The 26,483-nt window shown below is 35.6% G+C and overlaps 1 protein-coding gene across 2 annotated transcripts in view; it reads left to right on the top strand.

Moving 5' to 3' along the window:
- Window positions 1-26,483, top strand: part of ags (activator of G-protein signal) — a 64,895-nt gene that overhangs the window by 7,394 nt on the left and 31,018 nt on the right. For both annotated transcript variants that reach the window (NM_001040405.1, XM_030997005.1), the window contains 3 exon segments: window positions 2,877-3,019; window positions 23,314-23,437; window positions 25,950-26,065. In NM_001040405.1, coding sequence (NP_001035495.1) covers window positions 2,877-3,019; window positions 23,314-23,437; window positions 25,950-26,065 — 383 coding nt within the window.

Here is a 26,483-nt window from a genome sequence, read left to right as displayed (position 1 = left end):
TTATCAATGAGTAATCATACCAAATGGATTAAATGGTCCTCCAGTACTCAAGCTTGCAGACTTTCATTTATTGGATATTTTATTTGATGGTATCTAAATCTGTCTTGCAGCCTAGGCTGAATTGTACACATTTTTGACAATTAAAAACAAAATGCATAAAAAGGAAATAATAAATGATACATGATTAGGCATGGTAAATGTGATCCATAATTGACATGATTAATGTGATCTATTATTGACATGATTAATGTGATCCATAATTGACATGATTAATGTGATCCATAATTGACATGATTAATGTGATCCATAATTGACATGATTAATGTGATCCATAATTGACATGATTAATGTGAACCATAATTGACATGATTAATGTGATCTATAATTGACATGATTAATGTGAACCATAATTGACATGATTAATGTGATGTATAATTGACATGATTAATGTGATCCATAATTGACATGATTAATGTGATCCATAATTGACATGATTAATGTGATCTATTATTGACATGATTAATGTGATCTATAATTGACATGATTAATGTGATCCATAATTGACATGATTAATGTGAACCATAATTGACATGATTAATGTGATGTATAATTGACATGATTAATGTGATCCATAATTGACATGATTAATGTGATCTATTATTGACATGATTAATGTGATCCATAATTGACATGATTAATGTGATCCATAATTGACATGATTAATGTGATCCATAATTGACATGATTAATGTGAACCATAATTGACATGATTAATGTGAACCATAATTGACATGATTAATGTGATCCATAATTGACATGATTAATGTGATCCTGCGCCAGGAGTGTCAATTTTGACAGACATGGCGTATTATAAATGTTCACTATTACATTATTATTAATATTTTATAAGTCGATTGTCTAATTTTTCATCTAAATTGGGAAAAGAAAGAAGTAAAAGCAAAGGTTTTTACGTTTGTCATTGAGAAGAAAAAGGAAAAGATATATTGGTCCAAATAGAAATTAAAAAAGTAAGGAAAAGAACAGGGAAGACGGATGAAGAGAAGAGAGAGACTGAACGTAGAAGGCTGGAGTTAGGAAGAACAATAAGAATAATCATTGACGTCATTGCATGTTGATTGCTGTGAAATACCACCATTTTCTTGCGTGAATAATGATGATGGCAATTGGCAAAGAATTCAAAGGAAATTTGCGATGAACATGTCTCTACATGTATGTACAATACCAGTATAGACATGAAGAAACAGGCGATGGACTTTTTTTCGGTTCATCTACCGTACAAAGTACAAACACACAATTTAATTCCTTTATGCAGTTATCTAATTCACATAAAATACAACGTGCCATGGTGATTCCTGGTTATTTCTTGATTCAAAACATTAATAGTTTAGATGAGATTAAATTACATTCAGAATTTTTCAGATACATTTTTCTAGTGTCCATAATGCAATATGTATGAACAATGTGTCCACTTGTGTTAAACAAACAAACAAGTACTTGATCGCTAATGAAGCAAATGATGAAGAACTTATCATATCAAGTTCTCGCATCATGGATTTAAAGGATAAAGAATATGAAAAGCCTTAAATGGTATTTCTTGAAATATTATCAATATTGAGATGATGTTGTTTAGTTATGTTATCAATTTAATGGTATACAGTATAATATTGATACATTTACATTGTGATGATCATTACTTTATGATGCATAATATTGTACATACCTATACCTACTGTAAATGTACCAGTGGAGGAAGGAAGGATACTAAGCAATCTAGGCAAAGTTAACTTACACATGTACATGTACATGTAAACCTTAACCTAATGTACTACAATGTACCTGTATACTGTAGCCAATAAATGTTATACAATGAGAAGAGAAGGTAGGGCTATGTCAAATCTAGCCAATTTGTTAACATACCTGTACACCTGATGTACAGCAATGTACATTGTACACTGTAGCCATTGAATATGAATACAATAAAATGTAATAATCAGTATTATGTGATATTCAGTAGGGCACTGTAAAATCTAGGCAATGTTTACTTTGTCCAATAATGTACTGGACAATACCCAATGATATCGAATCATTTGAATGTAGTTCAATAACATTGTGATTTTGTGATGCTGTATTTACAGGAAGGGGAAGGCAGAGCGGCCGTTCAATCTAGGCTGCGATTACATTGTTCATTCAAACCTGTTTTAGTGACCATCTTTATAGAAAGAACACCTGTATTTAAAGACCACACATTTTTTGTTCCCCTTGAATATGGTTTCTCATTTAAACCTGTAGGAACCTGTACATAAAGACGACCTGCATATGGAGACTACTTTTCATGATTCCCTTGAGCTGTCTTCACATACAGGTTCAGGCCTTAAATTTCAACATTTTTAGGGCAAGGCCATTTTTCTGTAGGGCACATTCCTATATTACAGCACAAATATGAAGAACTGGAAAGGGCACACAAAATCTCCAAGGCAAATGAGAGGGGCATTGAGGCCAATCAAAGTGGAATCCATGGCCATGGCCTTGGTGGCCTTCGATTAATTTAAGCCCTGCAGGTTTCAATGTACAGTCAAACCTGTCTACAGCGACTGCCCAAGGGAAACACAAAAAGGGGGTCTTTGTAGACAGGTGGTCTTTGTACACCTGTTCCTTTAGTACCAGTACCATAATGTTTCAATAAGAAACCATTTTCAAGGGAAACAAAAATGTGCTTGTTGTAGACTGGTGGTCTTTGTACACAGGTGGTCACTATTTAAAGCAGGTTTGACTGTACCTACATGTACATATATGATGCCCTGTACAATATATGCTAGACCATGTTCTGATGTTGTGATCCTTTATTTACACTTACAGGTGGGGGAAGGCAGGGCACTGTACAATCTAGGCAATGTGTACCACGCTAAAGGAAAGCATGCTGGGCGGAGCGGGCATCAAGATCCGGGAGACTTCCCGCAAGAGGTTACAGACTGCCTTAAGCAAGCCATCCAGTTTTATGAGTGAGTATAGAAAGAATTAGTTTGTTAGTCGGCAGGAATGCTCTTCCGTTATGATTAGCGATTTTTTTTCTTTCAGTGGCAGAATAATAGTGATTTACATGTATGTGTAGTGCTCAGTCTATGAAGTGGTGAGAGGGAGGCATGAGAATGAGAGGCTGACCAAAGAGAAGAGTGCAGGGTTCCCGAGGCCGTGGAAAAAAAATTGAAAGCCATGGAAAATTGAAGAAAACAAAATCTCCCAAAGACTGGTATCAGGATGACCCAACTCCTCCCCCTCCTTCACCGAGGGGGATCCACAGATATATGATGATATAGAGGAGGAGGAAAATGATTAGGATGAAGAAGAGGAGGAGGAGGAGAAGAAGAAGGATAATGATGATGATGATGACTGTGAGAAGCCTGAATGAAATTTAGTTCTGGTGTATTTTGCCATCAGACAAATGTCTATCAAGACACAATATCTGAGAATGACATGCAGATTCTAAAATTCTTTTTTTTTTGTCAGTCCCACATATTTAACATTTTGTAGGTAGTTCTTCTATACTCAAACATACTTAGCATACATGTAACCCAAATGTATGTGTCAGTTGACATAAATCAAATCAAACATTTTATATGTTCAGCAGCCAGAAGGTCATTAAGTCTGTGTTTAAGTATATGAACTAAGACCTTCCTGGTTCCAAACAGACGATTTCTTTTTTAGAGCTGATCAGCTGAACATACATCTGCTCTGGACCGCTTTTCATCTTTCCGATGGTTCCTCCAAGTCCTTAGACTCCATTAAAGCCCCACTGCACTACCGGTACTTATAGCTACTTGCGCCCTCTATTTAGCAAACAATGCCTAAACGGTGCCTGTTGGTCCCCCATGATCCTCTTTTTCTAATGATAGTTGAGAGCTATTTTGATGAGATAACCACCTGTCAGTGACCTTGCAGGAAAGTCTAATTCCCCCCTGGCCAAACTAGTACAGATGGACTTTAAAAATACAGCAATATGTTCGCAATTTTGAGTGTGCCACATGGCTTTGGATGTGAACCCTGTGTGACCTGCAGCTGATAGCTTGCTACCCTAGGGGTGATTTACCGATTGCAGTGTTTATCCATGAATCACATTAAAGGGAGTGTATCATGGCAAATACTGGTTAACGGCGTCTACGTCTTCTTTTGGACAACTGTAAGTAAACGAATGGACTTGATTAACTGGGTTAGCACGTGCTAAACTGGGTCAGTGCACGCTTGCGTTGGCGAAACAGACTGAAGTTCTCCTCATGCTGCGGTCGTGTCGTCCGTAGTCGTATTATACCCTATTGGCCCCGGGTAGGGCCACGGGAAAGACACATAGTCTCGTCATGACACACTCCCTTTAATATGCTTTTCACACTCATGTGTTTTCTAAGCCCCATACTATTTGCCTAACCAGGGCTAAAGAAGTTCACGCCAGTCTAGGGAATCGTTAACCCTGGACTATCTCTGATTGGATTTAGTGTTTCCTCCCTCATAAGTTAGCACGGCTTTTCCGCACCCCCGGCTTTTCCGTAACCCCGCACTATTTTTACTTCTGTTCTCATACGAGCTCTTAGCACCGCATTTCACAAGATAGCACAGCAATTGCGGTGCTAGCCCTGCTTTTTTCCAGGGCCAAACAATCCATACTGTTAGTGTAGATAGCCCTTTTCATGATTTAAAAAAAAAAAAACATTATACATGTAGGCAAAACTAACAAACAGTTCGACTATTTACTTTAATGACCCTGTCAGAATGCTAAATGTACCTTTAATGCAGACCTAAAATATTAATTGATTCGTTTAAAATTGTCCTGCCTGGGTCTGTCTTTCCTACATAAAGTTTTTAACGAGGTGGCACATTCTTGCGTAACTAGTGTTTGCTTGTTTGTTGAATTACAACATAGACAGAGATGTTTAATGTGCATGAATGGATTGTCTCTTTGAGATTTACAATATTTTTGTTGCTATATCAGGCAAATCTAGATTCATCACGTTTCTACTTTGTTTAAGGAATGTGCATTAATTATGGCTGAATTATTACTAGAAAAGCTTCATGGTAAGAACAAAAACCTCTAGGAGCTATTTTGTAATTGATATGTTTTCTTTGAGCCATCATAATGTTAGCTCATATCATTAAGCAATGATTTATGAGATTTGCGATGTTTTTGTTGCTATGTCAAGCGATTTTATTTCATTCAGTCTGTCCTTACAGAGGACTTTTTTGTCATTAAATATGAACAAATTATCACCAGATTGACAGCTTGATTGTAAGAAAAAAAATAACATAGGCCATATATTGCAATTGATATGTTTTCTTGGAGCTATAATAAAGTTTATTATGTTGGCTCATGTACAGTACATGTATATCACACACTTCACAGACCCGTAATTTTTCTTTTATTGAAGGGGTGTGGCTTAGAAATATGGCTAATTTATCACCACATCATAAAAACAAAATTCATATCAGATTTCTTTGTTTGATTGCTCAGATTCAACCAAAGGCATACCATGCATTAGGCAAGCTTATCTTCTTGATTTTAAAGGTATAGACCAGTTCTGGTCATGCGATTGTATTGTGAAAGGAACGTTGTGAAATCGATCAGAAAAGGTTGATCATCTAGCATATGTACTGCAAGGTTCTGGAATCATCAAAATGATAAGAAATTTGGCACATTCTTGGTAAATTTACAAGCACTGTACACAGAAAGATGTATATGGGACTACCCTATATCTATCCAGTCCAGATAGATAAAATAGTTTACCAAATATATAAATTAGTAGGTGGTTTCCCGGCAAAATTTGTCTCATCACGTATTAGTTAAAACATATTCTTTCACATGATTGGTAATAAAGCTTACCATATCATTTTTTGAAATGGAGGCGTTTCCAAAACTGGTCTTTACCTTTAACCATCAAAAAAAAAGGAAAAGCGAGCATCAGCAGCAGAGACATTGTTTTCTTCAGTAATGGTAATTTTTGGATAGCCTCTTTGCACAGATAACCTCTTAAAGCCCCACTGCACTACTTGTAGCTACTTGCTCCATCTGTATAGAAAATAATGCCTAAGCTGTGCCCGTTGGTCCCCCATGTCCCATTCTTCTTATGTTTATTGAGAGCTGATTTGATGAGATAACCACCTGTCAGTGACCACACTGGGTGGTCTAATCCCTCCTGGCCAAACTAGTGCAGATAGGCTTTAAAGGAATAGAGAGCATCAGCAGCAGAGGCATTGCTCTCTTCAGTAATGCTAATTTTCGGATAGCCTCTTTGCACAGATAACCTGTTAAATCTTTCAAGGTGAACTCCCAAAGGAATCGGCATGCGGTACATTGCCCAGGTTCATTCATTCACGATCTATTTCACATGTCTCTCATATCCTCCTGAATGTGTCCTCTTGTGGTGGCAGTGGAAACATGTTTTGGGCGTAACCGTTGTACATACATGTACATGTATGTACATTACATCTTGTTTCGTTGACTGATCTGTGGAAGAAAAAAGATGTTCTTTAAATTTTCTTTTGCCAGACCTCTTTCTGAATTTCCATTATAAAATGAGATTCCCTTTCATCAGTTTGTATTTATTATTTCTTTTATCGAGATTGTCAAACCTTTCGTGAAAATTACCAGAGCTAAATCACTCACAGCTCCATTTTATTTGCTTTGTCTCTCTCTCTCAGTTTCGCCTAGAGAAGAGTGCCATGAAGCACATATTTATCATACTCATGAACATGCACTTCCTATTGTGTTAATTTTCCAAGCATAATGCTACAGCCCATAGCCACTCGTCCACACTGTACATTCCTCACATCCTGGGGAGTGTTTCACAAAACTTGTCATCAGTGACAAATGACAGTTTTTGTTATAAGCTACTGAAATCCTTGCTTCTGATTGGTTATCAGCAGATTTGTCACTGATTTTTGCCATTTGTCATTGAAAAAATGCTTTGTGAAACAGGTCCCTGACTTTCCCCTGAGTTAACCGTGCCCGTGGGAACATCCCTAGCTTCCGTGCATTCTCGTGCACGGGATTGCGTCTGTGAAGGTGAACGTGCAACGCTATGTAGACTGCTCAAGTTATGCGATCTAACATTACGGCACTGTGTACCGAGCACTAGTTTTGCCACTTAACATGGGAATTGTACACATTTGAAATGCCATTTTCAAGTCTGTGTAAACACCGTCTTCATGCGGCGGCCGATCGGACCACTCTGCCGTGCCGTGATTGTATCTCCCTGTAGAGTGTGACTTGCATGTGTCGGGTGGGGTAGCTTCTGTGCTTTTGATAATTAAGTGCACATGCCTAGTTGAAACCACGTTAAAAGCCTACGTAACGAGGCCAACCTAAAGAAGCAGATCCGTTCTGCTATCTCAGAATTGATGCCCAGTGTAGACAGGTGTCCTTTCTAGACAGGTTCTACAACACATAGAACCGTTCTGCTTAGGGCTGTGCATAAGCGTGTAATGAGGTACTCAAGTACACTCCAAGGCTTACAGGCGAATACTCAAATTTTGCCACCACCATACTATGGTAGAATTATCCCAGGTCCGTCTCCGAAAATTCACGCGCTTTTACTTTGAGTTGCAGTTGAAGGTGCCGATTTAATAATAATAATAACAATGCTGTTTTTAAAACCAAAGATGACAGACTAATTTTCCTCTGAATCTAATCACAAATCCGGACATTTGGTCCCAGTTGCTGAGTGGTGAGTTGACAGTGATTGAGCTGGGAAACATTTTTACCGACGGTACCATGCCGGCCCTCTCCCGGGCATGGGTAAGCGTCGGCCTGGACAGTGCCAGATAAATGGGAGAAAAAAAAAGGAAAAAAATGGCGGCCGAGTATTCGAGTACGATAAATCGTACTTGAGTAGTTGTCAATAGTGCAAGTATTCGAGTATTCGTCGCAGCCTTAGTTCTGCTATCTCAGAATTGATGCCAGTGTGTCCTTTCTAGACAGGTTCTGCAACACATACATGCAGTACCTTTCAGACTGAGACAATAGACATACATGTTCATGTTGTAGGTGACCACAATAATTGAGTCCTCGTAACAGAGCCTATATACTCTGCTACTGTGATATGTTGCACTATAGCTCACAAGCAGATGATCGGCTCCCTCTGATTACTACATGTTGAGTGATAGTTACGCCGTCCGTTCGGAGCCAGAAAGGCCTTAAGTCTGTAGGAAAATGTATAAGTGAACGTCCTTTTGGCTCTAACCAAACACATGATACCATTAGTGGTGAATGCACTCATTAGAGTCCATTAAAAACATGGATGAATGTATTCTTGTTGTACAGGAATCAATGGCTTCCTAAGGCTCAACTTAAATTATGCATCAGAGGGCAAGTGAATACCAAAAGCTGTAATGACTCCCACCTTGTTTGATTTTAGTGTATCATGGCAAATACTGGTTATCGCCATCTACGTCTTCTTTTGGACAACTGTACGTAAACGAATGGACTTAATTAGCTGGGTCAGCGCGTGCTAGCGTTCGCGAAACAGTCCGAAGTTCTCCTCACGCTTCGGTTTCGCGTATGTTGCACGCACGTGAATGCTGTGGTCGCGTCGTCCGAAGTCGTATTATACCCGATTGGCCCCGAGTAGGGCCACGAGAAAGACACATAGTCTCGTCATGACACACTCCCTTTACTGTTGGGTGACTAAAAACTGCATTAGTACTTTTTGATGAATACAGGCTTTAACAAATTAACTCTTAGAGACAAAAAAGCCCACCCTGTGAAATAGAATATTGAATGAAATGTTTAAAGTTAGGACATGACTTTTGAATATGATTTAAACATGTTTTCAAAAGTGTATTCATGCTCAAAGCACACCCAGGGAGATAGCAGAAAGTTCTTTTTCAGTTTCTGTTATTGCCTGGCATTCTCCAATATTAAATAGGTTTCTAGAATTGATTTATTCTGATTTGAAGTTGTGTAATTCAACCATCTCATTCAATTAAAGACGTTAAGTTTAATAGCGTGTGTACATTGAAGTTTTAGCGTGTGTACATTGAAGTTTTAAATTTCTCTGAATTCCCCTTTCTGAATCTTATCCATGTTCTGCACTCTCCTCCAAATACACACTGCAGGAGAGGTAGTGTAAGTGTTGTGATAAAACATCATCTTGTGTGAACATGCTTAATCAGTTTCTCTAAGGTATAGCTGTGATTAGAGCTGGGACCCTTTTCACAAAGCCTTTTTTCAATGACAAATAACAAAAATCAGTGACAAATCTGCTGATAACCAATCAGAAGCAAGGATTCCAGTAGCTTATAACACAAATTGTAATTTGTCACTGATGACAAGTTTTGTGAAACACCCCCCTGATTGTGGGAAATATGAGTAAAGGTGCATTTACACTACAAGCAAAAATCATTGATTTTCTGATATTCCATGTTTGGCAACTACCGGTACCATTAAAACAGACAAAAAAAAAAACACCTTTGGAGTGTGGGTTTTTTAAACGTCGGCAGAAATTTCACAGATTTTTGCAGTGTAAATGCTCACTCTCAAAACATTGGTGAATGATTCTGATTTTTGGTCATGTGACTCTCCTTGCATCCATGCGATTGCATGCAGAGCAATGTCCCCCATTGACTACCCCCCCCAAAAAGAATGAGCAAACACCAACGTTTTTTAATGAATTTTTTTAGTACCGTATATCTCCGTGTAAAAGGCGCACCTGTGTATAAGGTGCACCTGTGTATAAGGAGCACCCCTATTTTGAAGGGGAAAAAAAGAAGAAAAAAAGAGAAGAAAAAAAATACTTTTGTTTTTTGTTTTTTTGTGTTGTTGTTGTTGCTGAAACGTAAACACACGCGCGGAAGGACTTTCATTTAACATCGATGTGCAGTTGAAGGCGCCGATTTGTGCTTGTGAGATCTTTAATGTAAATTAAAGACAGTAGAGTACCTAGGATAAAACCTTGTGGTACGCCAAAGCAAAATTGGAGGAATTATTATTATAAACTACATATTGAGATCTATTAGAAAGATACTTTCAAACCAAGATGACAGACAAATTTTGAGTGTTGTTCTAGTTTCCGAGTGGTGAGTCAACACACCGATTACTGAGCTGGGAGACTTTGCCAGGCATAGCACCATAACTCGAAAATAAAAAATTTAAAAAAAAATTAAAAAATTGTGTACCTGTGTATAAGACGCACCCCCGACTTTCAATTTTTTTTGGCGGCAAAAAAGTGCGTCTTATTCACGGAGATATACGGTAGTGTAAATGGCACTCTCCAAAACCAATGATTTTTCAAAATTGTTTTTGGGCTGTGTACTGTAGATGGGCATATCATGAGTAAATAGCTATCTATTTATCTTGGGATTCATTTCTGACCGTGGGGAAATGTGAGTATGGTTCTGCTCTCTGGGAAGCAAATACCAAACAAACTTGATCCGTCCGACACATGCGGCTGCATACGTTTGACTGGTGATCAGTTCTCAGGCTCACCGTCAGTAGGGCGTAATTAAATGGTAGGATGTGAGAAAGTAATACCATGCAAGGCAGCTTTACGTCTACATTCAATCAGCATGTTGAGCTTTTTCATTTCAATTTCACCATGTCTGTCACTTGCTTCTTCCATCTAAAATAATTTGGATTAATGACCTATATTTATGAATAAATAAACTAGTTTTAGGCTTTGTTTAATCAAAAAGAATATTCTTTTCATTCATTCTGGTGCATTTTGAAATTAAATGAATAGGAAAGAATTACCTGGTAACAGATAGTCTCTTTCGACTGAGTAAATTCTACTTAAACATACGACATGAATGATTCTATAGTGCGTAGTAAGTAGCTTATATAGGTAAATTCAGAAAAGGCTTGATTAAAAAGAGCTAAAGAGTGCGAGAGGGAAGGAGAAAGAGACAGAAAAGAGAGAGAGAGAGAAAGAGAGCTACGAAAATATGATCAAAGACACATTAACTCTAGAGGTGAAAGAGTAAGAGAAATTATGAAAATAATAAAGGAGGAGACTAAAAACAGATACCGAGGACATGTTCTACTAAACTAAAAACAAAGGAACAAACAAATGAACTAACCATAACAAAAAATGAAAAAATTAACTACATTTCTAACTGACATGTACATGTAGCTTTATAAACCTACTCACTTTTTGTATACCCAGATATAAAGTCCTGTCTTTCAAATAGTTGTTTTTCCAAAAAAGAAAAAAAGAAAATCATTCCTCTTGAGACATCATATTGCTCAATCCTTAAAGATCAATTACTTTTACCAGTAACTCATTATTTAAAAACTGGAATCCCATTTATCTATACTACGTTTAAGTAATTGCAATTTCAGTAAAAAGGAAATAAAGAATATATTCTATTTTTTGCCCACTTACGATGGAAATTGTGTTGCTGACGTACATGTATGTCAGTGATAGGTGCATCTGAGAGCCGTCCCTGCCACTTGCGAAAGGATTAGTGCAGTGTAAGCGCATGAATACCTCCATTTTAAATTAAAGTTCAATCCAACCCGTGTAATGACTTCATTTGTATGAAAGCTGAAAATAAAGAGAAACAGAATTTCTAAAGTTTGAAATAAATCAGATCAATAATTAGAAAATTACTGTATGAGTGTTTGAAATATGAGCTCATTTAATCTCTGTGAATCAAAACATAAATTGGCAATTTGGTCAGTAGATTGTATTCATGGATAACTCTACCGTTTGTGGTGTACAAAAATATCATAAATTTATGTTTTTCTCCCGATTACCTTCTGCATTGGGGCACAAATTAAAAAAGAAAAGACGCTCCAAAGTCATACATTTTGAAAAATTAACATTTTAGTCATTTTTTTTGTGTTGGATCAAATGGAAAAGTTGTAAGGAACTTCATTACACTGTCAATCCATCATGCAATGTGGCATTTGACCTGAGGAGTTTAATTGTAAGCCTATTCACAAACTTTTCTAAGAGAAAAAAACAAACCTTTACTTAACCCTTTACCATCCTACAATAAATAATACCCGAGGCCTGTAATTATAATGCTATATCCACAACCTGTGAGGAGATGAGTTATGATTTATTAAGGAAACACTCGATCAGTTCTCAACCATACTACGATGAATAAAACCTGAGGCCTTTGCCATTCTACATTCTACAGTATATCGTTTTACCCGAGGCCTTTAAACGTAACCTATCCACAAACTGTTTGTGAGGTAAGGTATGATTTATAAAGGTAGACTAAGCCCATTCAATCAGAAAACGCCTTTGACGTCAGCCCCACCGCCGCAAATGCACACACTTGCCAATTGCAAAACCTTTAATACAATTATGTTGTCAGTTTCTGCCCCTACTCTCCGCTCTCCAGTAATTCTGTTTACTACCTTTTTGAATGAATGGACATTCACATACTGTATTCCTTAGGCTAACAGCAATTCAACAGAAAAAAGTTATACTTGCTTTCCATTCAAACAAATTTAATGACTGAATTTAATATACAGTTTTAATGTAATGTTACTACGGTTACACAGTTTGTTTTTTGAAATAGAAATAAAGAATTTTTTTTTTTGAGTTCTCACATTCTTATGACATTTTTCTCTTTTCTCCATCGAGGTAACTGGGCAATACGCAACTTTAATGACCAAAATTGATTAATCAATTTCAGTGTTAGCTATCTTATAAAGTTGTTTTTTTCAGGAAAAGAGGAATATCACATCTGCTGATGGTTTTTGTTGTTGTCCTTCTATATATATACTGCACAGAGAATTAAATATTTGTATGATTTAAAATCTAATAGCATGTGTTCCCTTTTTTCTGGGTATTTTTTTTTCTTCTTCTTTTTTTCCAACTATTGCAGCTATTTATATTTATAGATTTTTTTAGAGTCATGAGAAAAATTAATCCACAAAATCACATTGTCATTACATCCCATTCCTTTTTTGTTGGTTTTTGTTTGTTGTTGTTGTTAACAAAGATGAAAGTACATGTATCTTTTGAGGGCTTGCATAGTTGTATAAAGCGACATACGTTTTATCCTCATAGCTGTCATTGTGATGCAAGTGCTCAAATGATGTAGATTTCAATGTGTAATTAATAACATTTTAATATCTACTGATGATCTTGCTGGGTGTATACATGCATGGGGGAACTGCTGTATGATCTACAACCAGTTTATCTACTATACTACTACCCAATTGGTCGATTTCCACATGGTCTAATAAGCATTTCGTCTTCTGATAAATGCCTGATCTGCTTTTATTTAATCAGTATTTTACAATCTGTTTCAATTTAAACGACTTAAATTTCTATTATAAACGACTGATGTGGAAGACTATAGTTTACATACTTTTTTGAGAAAAGCAACCCCCCCCCCCCCCCCCAGCTTATCCCGAAAGGGGTGCGTTAAGGCGGTACTCTGTTCTCAACACACCCTTTCCAGACAAGCAAGGGAGGCTTGCTAATTCTTTATCTTTAAAAAGTTTCAGGCTCTTAAAGAGCCAATTAGCTATTTGGTAAAAGTTTTTAAAAAAACAGTGCCTTACAAGATTGCAATTTATAACTAGTGCTGTAACATCACGGATATCTCCAATTCCGTTTAACCGCCTGTCAAAACCGGACGGTTTTCGGTTAAACGATTCATTTAAAAAAAAAAAAAAAAAAAAAAAAAAAAAAAAAAAACGTTTTTTTTTTGTGGCCGTGTGAAAAAGCAGGAAGGTGATTTAACTGAAGGCGCCGATTTGTGCTTGTGAACTAGTCACAAATAATAGTAACAATGTCGTTTTAGAATAATGTGTAAGATCATTAAAGTAAATTAAAAACAGTAGAGGACCTAGGATAGAACCTTGTGGTACACCATGTGTTAAACTTGGATGAATATATATTGAGATCTAGTACAAAGATTACTTTCAAACCAAGATGACAGACAAATTGGAGTGTTTTTCTAGTTTCCAAGTGGTAAGTCATCACACCGATTACTGAGCTGGGAGACATTGCCAGGCATAGTGCCAGGTGGAGGGGCATAAATCGAAAAAAAAAAGAAATATTAAAAAAAAAAAAAAAAATTATTAAAAAAAAAAATAAAAAAAAAAAAAAAAACGGGAAAACGAAACCGTCCAATTGAAAACGGAATCCGCCATGGGCGGTCGGATACCGGACGGTTAAACGTTTGACTACAGCACTATTTATAACATAATCATCTATTGATTTGGAGCCCTGGCTTCTGCCATATTTCATTGATTAAAAAAAAATGTATTTAATGTACGAATGTCACTTTACAAATATGCTTGCATTGCAATGCTCATATTCCTTTCATTTTTATTGTTACTTGTAAAGTGAGATTTTTCTGTTGTTGCTCACCTCCAAAGCGAGAGTCTTCTTTGAATATGGCAATACTGAATGACATTTTTTAAATTAAATTATATGCACATGCATTTCATTATGTGGTGAAAGGGGTATACTTTCTTATTGAATCGGCAACATGTTGTTTCCACGTGACTGGCGAGTACAGTGTAGAATATAATTGGACCGTCAGTCTATTTTAAGATTAAATCCTGCGGGAAAGCTAGATCACATGCTTGTTGTGAGGTTTTGTTTCGGCTGTAACTAAGCAATATTTCATGCTTGCCATTCAGTTGTAATTTGTCTTTAGATAATTTAATTCTTACTTTAGCCATTGTCTTTTTTTATAAATAGCAGCAGTACGTGTAGCAGAATTCTTGTTTGTGCCCTTGTACATGTATAGATGTTCTATGGTTTTATAAGTGAGTTGAATGGCAGTGGAAGAATTTCCATATTCAGTGTATATCTTTTATTTGGCATTAAATAATGTTTCAACACATACATTCTTTATATTGGTGAAATGCATACCTTTTAAGAGGCAATTAAGACTTTGTTACTTGAGTATAAAATGGATCATGTACTGTACATACAAATGTACATGTATGTGAATTTTAAAATGTTGCTAGACATCTCTGGAAAAAAGCGTCAATTCATGCACACTTGTATGTAGGTCTAGCTTGAAAGAATTACTACTATATGTCCCAATAATATAAGAAACCAGTTGAACATAGCTGAAAATGCATTTTGACTTGGGAACGTGTCTTGAAAGCCAGCATTGTTACATGTACCTGTATGCCTAAAGCTACAGTTAAAGTATGTTAATTGGTCTTCAAATAGCCCCTTTTGTGTGCTTCCATTAATATCTCAGCTCCCGTTTTCAAATAGGCATTGAAATACTTGCTGGTCAATTAGTTCTCTGCTCTCAAGTATGAATAGGGCCATTTACACTTACAGTTAAAAAAACATGGGTTTTCCAAATTCGTGAACTGACAGTGGAGGCTGCTACATGTACATGCAACTACTACCAAACTCATCCCCCCTACCCCCCCCCCAAAAAAAAACCTTATTCAGGAGTGTGTATTTTTCTAACTCCCAGTGTGAACGCTCCCAGACTGCAAATACGCCGCAATTTTCCCACCCGCTACCAGGGACAACAAATTTCAAGCAAACATTATGCGCACAACTTTCCCCCAAAATGCTTAGTTTCATTTGCAGCCAAGCTGAGCGATTTTTGTTCATTCCAGTGTGAATGATTTGGTTTTTAAAAAAAATTGTTATTAAAATTGTGTATTTTTGTAAATGCAAATGGGCCCAGTGAGGAAAGAAACGTGAGTGGACAATTGATCTAGACCACACGTTCATAGTGTGTTTTATTTTTGTAATGTTTGCAGCGATGATTAGAAACTAATTAAAGCGCTGTCCTTGCTAATGGGAGATGCTGCAGAGGTTTAAAGGGGAAGTCCACCCTGATAATTATTAAAGATAAAGTTGAGTTCTGGTCATACGATTGCATTGTGAAGAAAACGGTGTGGAATCAATCAATCAATCATGCAGTAGGGCTGCGACGTGAAGTCGAATGCTCGAGTACCCGCTCAAAGGAAAATGGATTATTCTGCCATCTTTGGTTTTTAAAACAGCATTGTTTACTGTTATTATTATTATTAAATCGGCGCCTTCAACTGCAAAAAAAATGCATGCGTTCTCGGCGATTGACTTGGGAGACTGCTCCAGAAAAAAAAAATCAAAAAAAATTATTAAAAAACATGGCGTCCGAATATTCAGTATTCGCTTGTAAGCATGGGAGTGTACTCGGGTACCTCATTACACTGTTGTGCACAGCCTTATCATGCAGCATACATGTATTTAAGTATTGGTGTGCACTGCAAGGTTCTGGAGTCATCAAAGTTATAAGAAATTTGGCCTAGTCTAGGTAGAGTAACAAGCACTGTACACAGAAAGGTGTGCATGGGACTACACAAACATGTGGCATAAAAACCAGGCCTCATTTTCAAGCTGTCACTGTTCATATTTAGAATGTGAAGGCATTTGAAGAGCCATGATTGTCAGGGAACATTTTTTCTCTGATGTTCTTCTTCCACACTTGCATTTAACAGTAATAACAATGATAACGCTCACAAATTATTTTTCACCTCTCCCCAGAACTCAATCTTCTCTTTAAGTTGATTTTAATAAAAGCAGAAAAATGACAGAAACAAATAAGTGCAGTTTGAGCAACAACAAAAAAACAAAAAAATCACTTAAGAACAGGCCTGATGTGTAAGAAGTATGACCTGATAAAATTCAAGCCACCTAACAAAATTGTTCTGAAGCATCCCTATAAGATCAGAAGTTTCATCCTTTTTTTCCTCATTAAGATTTATGGGCCGGCTTAACTTTGCAATACCCCTAGACTGTGTCACTTGATTGCCTCTCCTCCTAATAGCAACGGACAATAATGATGTCTCGAGAGCTTGTTTCTGACTATGGAGATGGAAAGTGATAAATCTCTCCTTTTTGGGGAGGATGTGGGATGTCTTGCCTATCTTAAAAATAAACTTGAGTTCTGGTAAAAAAAGAAAATGAATTCTCACAGAATCTAACGAAACTTGCACTGAATGTTCAAGATTACAAATAAATATCATGTGCCAAACAATTTTGGAAGAAAAATGTATACTGGCTGAGTAATGAGCATAGAAAGATAAGGAAATCAGGGTAGTACTAGCCCCGACACCATGTGTGTTGTCCCATATACATCTTTCTGTGTAAGTGATTGTTACTTTACCAAGACTCTGCCAAATTTATGATGATGTTGATGACTCCAGAACCTTGCAGTGCGCACCAATACTTACATGCTACATGATCAACTGTTTCTGATCCTTTCCACACCTTTTCTTTCACAATGCAATCACATTACCAGTACTAAAGTCTGTCTTTAAGGCTCATCCACATCACATATATTGCGGTAAAACATTGCTTTACAAAAAAAAATGACCTAAAGGGCCAGTACGACCCATTGGTACCGGTATAAAGTTGAAATGAATAAATAGAGAATTTTTTAACACACAAAACATTGAAAGTTTCATCAGAATCAGATGTAATATAAGAAAGGTATGGAATTATAAAGTTTGGCATAATTTCATGGAACAGTCATGTCCATTGATACTCAAGTCTCAAAGTACATTGGTAAGAATTACAGTCGAACCTGTCTATTGAGGCTACCCAAGGGAAACAGGAAAACTGGCCGTTGTATAAAGGTGGCCTTTCTAGACAGGTTCTATCACACACGTTTCATCTTAGAGGGAAACAATATATAGGTGACCCCTATAGACTTGTGGCTTTTATAGAGAGGTTGTAGCCAAGACAGGTTTTACTGTATTTACCTCAGGAGCTACAGAATACATAGCTCCCAAAGTCCTCCAAAACCCTCAAATTATCATCTCCGATTCCGCCTATATACTTGTTTCATGAGGACCACTCTCTTTGTGGGATATTTAAGAAGCCATGTAAAAGAAATATTGATAAGAAGATTAATATGAAAAGTGATTATTTGATAAGAAATTTAAATGATATAACCAAAACTTGATTATTATATCTATAACTCTCTTTGTGGGATATTTAAGAAGCCATGTAAAAGAAATATTGAAGATTAATATGAAAAGTGGTTATGTGATAAGAATTTAAATGATATAACTATAACTCTCTTTGTTGGAAATTTTAAGAAGCCATGTAAAAGAAATATTGATAAGAAGATTAATATGAAAAGTGGCCATGTGATAAGAATTTAAATGATATAACTATAACTCTCTTTATTGGAAATTTTACGAAGCCATGTAAAAAAAATAATATTGATAAGAAGATTGACATGAAAAGTGGTCATGTGATAAGAATTTAAATGATATAACTTTAACTCTCTTTGTTGGAAATTTTAAGAAGCCATGTAAAAGAAATATTGATAAGAAGATTAATATGAAAAGTGGTCATGTGATAAGAATTTAAATGATATACTGTAACTATAACTCTTTCTTGGAAATTTTAAGAAGCCATGTAAAAGAAATATTGAAGATTAATATGAAAAGTGGTTATGTGATAAGAATTTAAATGATATTATAACTATAACTCTCTTTGTGGGAAATTTAAGAAGCCATGTTTAAAAAAATATTGATAAGAAGATTAATATGAAAAGTGGTTATGTGAAAAGAAGTTAAATGATATAACTATAACTCTCTTTGTTGGAAATTTTAAGAAGCCATGAAAAAAATTAATTTTGATAAGAAGATTGACATGAAAAGTGGTCATGTGATAAGAATTTAAATGATATAACTATAACTCTCTTTGTTGGAAATTTTAAGAAGCCATGTAAAAGAAATATTGATAAGAAGATTAATATGAAAAGTGGTCATGTGATAAGAATTTAAATGATATAACTATAACTCTCTTTGTTGGAAATTTTAAGAAGCCATGAAAAAAATTAATTTTGATAAGAAGATTGACATGAAAAGTGGTCATGTGATAAGAATTTAAATGATATAACTATAACTCTCTTTGTTGGAAATTTTAAGCCATGTAAAAGAAATATTAATAAGAAGATTAATAAGAAAATTGGCCATGTGATATAAGAATTTAAATGATATAACTATAACTCTCTTTCTTGGAAATTTTAAGAAGCCATGTAAAAGAAATATTGAAGATTAATATGAAAAGTGGTTATGTGATAAGAATTTAAATGATATAACTATAACTCTCTTTCTTGGAAATTTTAAGAAGCCATGTAAAAGAAATATTGAAGATTAATATGAAAAGTGGTTATGTGATAAGAATTTAAATGATATAACTATAACTCTCTTTCTGGGAAATTTAAGAAGGCATGGAAAAGAAATATTGATTAGAAGATTAATATGAAAAGTGGCCATGTGATATAAGATTTAAAATGATATTAACTATTACTTGATTATATCTATACCAGTAACTCTTTTTCTGAGAAATTTAAGAAGCCATGTAAAAGAAATATTAATAAGCAGATTAACATGAAAAGTGGTCATGTGATAATATAGTAAGTTAAATGATATAACTATAGTGTAGCACAAGATTATGTCTATACTGTTCTGTTTTTTCTTCTTCAGAAGGCTGCATTCCAGAGCCACCCACAATCATGGATAGAAAAAAGTGAAACATGTTCTCTGTAATTTTGTTTGTCTTTCTACATACTGTGGCTTTTTAATGGAGATTGATGCTGAGGCTATGTTGTGAATTTAAATGTCACCAGAACCTTTTCAAAGAGCAAGCTTATGAACATGTAAAGACTTGAGTTAAGCCTCGTTCAAATTTCGCAGGGATGCTGCCAGGAAAAATGAGAGTTGTGGTATTTAAGTATAGTAGCATATGCTTACTTTACCGTTCGGTGTCTTTTAACAAGCACATGATTAAGTACCAAATGCCCCTTTATTGCATTGGCTTCTTCTTTTAATCCCTTCTAGTACTTGCCAATTTGCCAGTCATTTACATACAAAATGGTTTTAATTTTGTCCCCGAGGATTTTTGAGGTGGTCAACCATGTCAAGTATGAACGAGGCCATATGAGAAATGTCATGAAAAGGAATACTGAATAAAGGCGAGGATAGGAAATAAATGGAAAGTGCTTGGATTAAAGAAAGTATCAGTTGTTGTTTGCAAGCCACTAAGAGTTCATTAACCGAAATGAGACTATTAAATATTGTATGGAAAGCAAGAATATGTAGAGGTTTTGTGGTCCAGTGGATAAGTCTTCGGACTGTGAACCACAAGGCACAGGGTTCAAATCCCTGCCACAACTCTAACGTCCTCTGGCAAGACGTAAATTTACATTTGTCACACACCACTTAGATAAGGTGCACTGTGCACTGATAACAGTTAGGGTAATCATTTCCAAAGCTCTTTGGGATGTTAGAGATGTTATATATCATAGGGATATTATATCTTAATGTGATATACAGTATACAAGAATGGAATATTATTATTATTAAGAAAAGAATAACATTCAAGCAAACCTCTGGGTGAATGTTTATTACGAAAGTGTCTACTAGGAGAGAATTGGAGCAGGTTTCCATTGCCTTGCCTGGTATTCTTTACAGGCAGTGTGAATGCTCCATTCTAATATTATGTAGGCGCCCCGTCTTTATAAAGAGGTCGTATTAGGGGCAACTTATTTGCTATTGATATCAATCACAACTATGTACATAAGAGATAGGAGACTGCAAACTTGTGATTGATTGGAGGACTTTAGATTGATTTAGATCAATCGCAAGTCTTTATAAGACGGGGGCCCTGCTATAGAAAAAATTGCAGCTCAAGCACATGTATATTCACTGTCTCATTAACACAAAATCATGTTATTGTGGTGACAGCTATCTTGCTTTCTTATCTTAAATGATATTGAAATCTGGAAAGTAACTATGCAATCTGGAACATCTACATGTGATTGTGATTCTTTTACAAACCTCCTTCACTACATCAATTATAACATCCAAGGGAGAATAAGAGGGATGCATCTGGAAGAAAAAGTGTCTTGTGTGTAAGAGAGAGAGAGAAAGAGAGAGACAGAGAAAGAAGGGGGGTTTTTCCGGGCATAGTCCTTGCGGAAAGATAAAAATATAGTCTTAATGATACATTTTACATCATTAATGACCTGTTATTGAGGTTTATTGATGAGTAAGCAAAGTATAAATCTGGCAATGGTGACAATAAAATGACAATGGCTACAGCAATATATAGGGACTATATACCTTAAATCTCTGTGTATAAGGCGTTTTTTCCCCTTTTTTTTCTCTCTGGAAGGAAGCCAGGTCCATGTTTAAAAACCCACGCGAGGAAGGACTGCAAGGTGCAGTTGAAGGCGCCGATTTGTGCTTGTGAACTTGTCACAAATAATAGTAACAATGTCGTTTTAGAATAATGTGTAAGATCATTAATGTAAATCAAAAATAGTAGAAGACCTAGGATAGAACCTTGTGGTACGCCGTGTGTTATAGAAGAAAAATTGAAGGAATTTTATAAACTAAATTTTGAGATCTATTAGAAAGATTACCTTAAAACCAAGATTACAAATAAATTGGAGTGTTGTTCTAGTTTCTGAGTGGTGAGTCAACACACCGATTACTGAGCTGGGAGACATTGCCAGGTGGAGGGGATAAATCCAAACGTATAAGACGCACCCCCGACTTTCAATTTTTTTGGCGGCAAAAAAGTGTGTCTTATACACGGAGATTTACGGTAAATGTTTTTCTGATACAGGTACAGTTGTAACTCAGACACAAAGTGATTTTGTCCTCAAATTACAAACTTGAGCTTGTGTACCCTGTTCATAAAATAGAAATATGTTTTTTTCAATAGAGTATTTCACTGGAAAGCTTCATGTACCTGGTATTGTATTAGGATTGCTGTAAAGAGCTTGCTTACATCGTTTCACATTTCACATGTTTTCTATTTTGGTCTCTTAAGTGCTTTTTATAGGGAAGAAGTGAAACATGCAACATTTGAAATTGTCTTGAAATTCTACATATAACTTGATCTATTCTAGCAAGATTCAATTCCATACATTTGCAAATGGGCACAAGCTGTAAAAGTTACCATTAAAAGTAAGAATTTGCCTTGAGAAGTGCTACTAACTGATTTGAAATATCTTGAAAATGTCACCTCACGAAAGAGAAAGTCATGTATGGTCTATGACATACTCTTTGAAAAGGCAATGCATGAAGCTTTCGTTACTGATAAAAAATGCAAATCACATTGATTTGATTGTTCCCTAATGGCAAATCATTAGGGTTCGTGTCACCGATTCGTAGATGTATATTTTTAGTATATTTCATTACATCAAAATAGAATCGGTCTCATAGCCCATGTAAAGACCTTTGTGCAAATTTGATAACCATTGCAACTCTTTCTGTTATTATACACTGCCTTTTAGAGACCCATTAGCTTTTCTTTCCATTTAAATTACGGAAGCATTCATATGCCTTGCGAAATAGTTTCTGGCAGATTGAATATGAGTGAGATATTCTCTTCAAAATGGAGCAACCTTGCCTGTTGAACTTTGAAGGAGTCACTTCCCTGAAGCCTGAATTATTAAATAAATATTGTTATTTTAATATACCGTTTACTGAGGATTGTGAAAAGACTTCCCCCAGGGTTTCTTGCAGATCGTACATGAAAAAGACTTTTAAAAAATGAACAACTTTTGTTGATTTCTGTTCAACTACTGACTACCGGTAATGCTTTTTTATTCGCTTAAACCTGAACAATCAAATAAATGTATTTTATATTAGAGTTCATATCAGTAACTGAGGCTTATTGCATTGCCTTTTGAAAATTTATGTCCTAGATGATAAATGTGTTAAAGACTCTTTAAATGGAACAAATTTGCTGAATAACGCGGCTGCAAAGATTTTCCTATTCCATTGAACCTGAACAATCAAATAAATATATTTTATATTAGAGTTTATATCAGTAACTGAGGCTTATTGCATTGCCTTTTGAAAAATTATGTCCTAGATGATAAATGTGTTAAAGACTCTTTAAATGGAACAAATTTGCTGAATAACGCGGCCGCAAAGATTTTCCTATTCCATTGAACCTGAACAATCAAATAAATATATTTTATATTAGAGTTTATATCAGTAACTGAGGCTTATTGCATTGCCTTTTGAAATATTATGTTGTAGGAAATATGGGCGTTAAAGACTCTCTAAATTGAACATCAAAGATTTCCCCATTCCATTGAACCTGAACAATAAAATGGATATATCTTATATTCAAGTTTATATCAGTATGTACATGCGTTGCCTTTCCAAAGAGTATGTCATACGTCAAATGTGTGTTAAAGACTCTCTAAAAGGAACAAATTTGCTGAACTACGCTGCAAACATTTTCCCATTCCGTCGAATCTCAACCCATCATAATAAATATGCAGAGTTTGCTTGAGAGGATACTGATTCTTTGTCTTCTTCTTTCTTTATTGACAGAGCCAACCTAGCAATAGTGAGGGAGCTTGGAGACAGAGCGGCACAAGGCAGGGCCTGTGGTAACCTAGGCAACACACATTATCTTCTGGGCAACTTCGAGACGGCTATACAATTCCACACAGAGGTGAGCGAAAGGAGGAGAAGAAAAAGTAGAAAAGGAAGAGGAGGAAGAAGCACTTGAAAAATTTAATCTCCGGCGTGCTTTTGACATCCAAGTTAATATGTCAAGCCGCGGTGCTCCTACTCCCGCGAAATGGCCTCAGAAATTGCAGCACTTTTCACAGATTATTTTGACAGTTATTTTGCATTGTACTCTTCTTTCTCTCTCTCTCCCTTTCCCTCCCTCTCTATCTCCTTGTCTCTGTCTTTCTTCATGTTTCTCTTTTTACATCTCTATCCTCTGTATCTATTTCTTTCTATCTCTTTCCTGGTCTCCCTTTCTTTCTCTTCCTCTCTTCACTCTTTACTTGTCCTCTCTCTTCCTCTCCCTTCCCTGCTGTGTGTCTATTCCTATTCCCCTACTGTTAGTTGTATTGTATTGTATTTATTTTCTTTCATTTAAAAAGACATCAACATATATATCGTCCTTGTTTTCACGAAGTGACGGTAGTGAGAATAATCGTAACGCAAAGTGAATGCAATTTTTTTTCACTACCGTCACTTCGTGAAAACAGCGACGATATATATATTTACAATCATAAAGACACACTTATAAAAAGGAAGACGGAGGGATGGCCCTACTCAGCGTTATTAGCATAACAATGCAGGTTTACAGAGGGGTCCCTATAGACATAGAAAACATGAAAATAGATATTACAAAAGTAAGGAAAACTTACAGCAAAATAAGAACTTACAATAATGATAAGAGCAAATTCAAGTAAAACAATAAACAGGAGAGAAATATTTACGGTATATATACAAGAGAGAAAGCTAGACAAGTAAATTATTTATTTAAAAAATTTAAATTAAAAAAAAAGAAAAAAAGATACAGCTACAAGAAGTCTGGAATAGTATTGTTTAAATACTTTTTGAATGTTTTAACACTTTGAAGTAATTTAGTGGTAAGAGGAAGAGTATTATATTGCATTGAGCTTCTATATTCGGTAGTTCTGCAACAATATTCAGTTCTAGGTTCTGTATATTACCTGCATTTCTAGGAAATCTACCATACATGGAGATTTGTAAACAATGTTTTTTCAGAGATAATATTTGTAGCAAAAGACTTGCATTGGAATTCTACTATTTCAATCAAGCTTAATGCTTAATCTTTCTTTCCCGACCTTTATTACAAATTTTAATTCGATCTGATTCTGTTTACACACAGTAGGTCTTTCTTATTCTGATCAGCTTTTTTGTATTGTGCAGATTTGTCTTGATTCGTGAACATGCCACAGCAATTTTGAAATTTTATAAATGTTGACATGTTGCATCAAAGACAACAACAACAACAACAACAACCACCACCACAACCACAACAACAATCACCACAATGACAACATCAATAACAACAACCACAACAAATGACAGACAGTTGTAGCTCTGTCTCTGTGTCTTCCATAAAAAGAAATGATAATGTAGTATAGCTACATGTAATTAGTAGACTATTGTTGTTTGGTTAACACATTATCTCGGTGTAATTAGGCCAAACTAGCGTAGGAACAGACTATTTGGGTTCTGCAGCCCACCTACAATTCCACCACTACATTATCTATCACTGCCCCCATTACTGGGATTTCCATACTCTAGCTGATGCAGGGATTATCTTCCTTTTAGTATATTCTCTTCTTCGTTTGTAGACAATTATTTATTGATAGCCGTGCATTGCAGACAGCACATCAGTATGATAATCAAGGGTTTAGCATTCATGAATACACGATGCAGAATTGAGATGCATTTTGAAAGTTCTTCTTACATGTAGTATAAACCAGAGATTATACCAGAGATTATATACTATGCTGTACATTGATTTTGTGTGGGTTTTCTATTTGCCAGGAAATTAGGTTGCCCAAAGTATGAAACTAAGAATCTATACCTGTAATACAGAAGGAGTATTAAGTGTGTAAATGTTGCTTGTAAGTCAAATCCCCTTGCCAGTCGTAATAGGGTCTGAAATTTGTTTGCTGTAGACTAATTAGGTAGTATGTACTATTGTACATATCACCTATTATATTTGTCAGGAACCCCCCCCCCCCTTTTCTCTTTCCTGTAAATTTCTTGTGGAACATATACCTCAAACATTCTAATTAGACCCTACTGAGGACTGGACACACAAAACTTTTCAAGGTCATTTGCATAATGTGATGTCATCTAGGGGCCATTTTGTGAAATTTGGATAACCAAATGGCATAACAATTTCATATTTTGTATCTTGACCCTTCAACTTAATATTGACTTATAATAATAATAATAATAATAATAATAATAATAATAATAATAATAATAATAATAATATCAACTTATTAATTAGAATTGATGAAGGAAAAAATATTTTACATTCATACCTGTATTATAAAACATTCTTTGGAAGACATTTATTGACTTTGATTTTTTGTATCACTTAGATCTGTGAAGAATACCGAATTAAAGTTGGCAGGATGTGAGACTCAATTTTATCTTTTTTTATTTGTCATTTTCAGCGTCTTGCTATAGCAAAGGAATTCGGAGACAAAGCAGCAGAGAGGCGAGCTTACAGCAACCTAGGAAACGCATGTGTCTTCATGGTACAGTTTGAAGTGGCTGCCAAATATTACAAGTAAGTGAGACGGTGTCCTCGTGTGAATGTTGTGACGAGGAACATGCTCTTCCTAAACCCTTCAAAAAACGTCTCGAAACTCAAGTTTAATCGATTATATCTCCTTATTCATGGCATGATTGTCTTTTTGTTATTAAAGAATCATTAGAAAGTATGTATTCCTCTTTCAAAGGATTCCATATTTGTTGTGACTTTGCAGCCATGGAACGAGCAGTACATCTGAATAAGGGGCAGGGTCAACAGTGAAAAGTTGAAAAATACACTTGTAAGCTGTTGTTATGCAGTGCACTACACATCAAACCTACACGCTTCAAAGAAAGAAGAATCACTATGAACATGACTGACAAAGAAAGCAGACAAAATATACAGTTTCTCAGGTAGACAAAGGAACATCCCTTCACTGCTATTATGTAAAAAT

The sequence above is a fragment of the Strongylocentrotus purpuratus genome, unplaced genomic scaffold (assembly GCF_000002235.5).
Source record: "Strongylocentrotus purpuratus isolate Spur 01 unplaced genomic scaffold, Spur_5.0 spur5_scaffold_4, whole genome shotgun sequence".
NCBI classification, from domain to species: Eukaryota; Metazoa; Echinodermata; class Echinoidea; order Camarodonta; family Strongylocentrotidae; genus Strongylocentrotus; species Strongylocentrotus purpuratus.
This window is presented reverse-complemented; position numbering and strand designations above follow the sequence as displayed.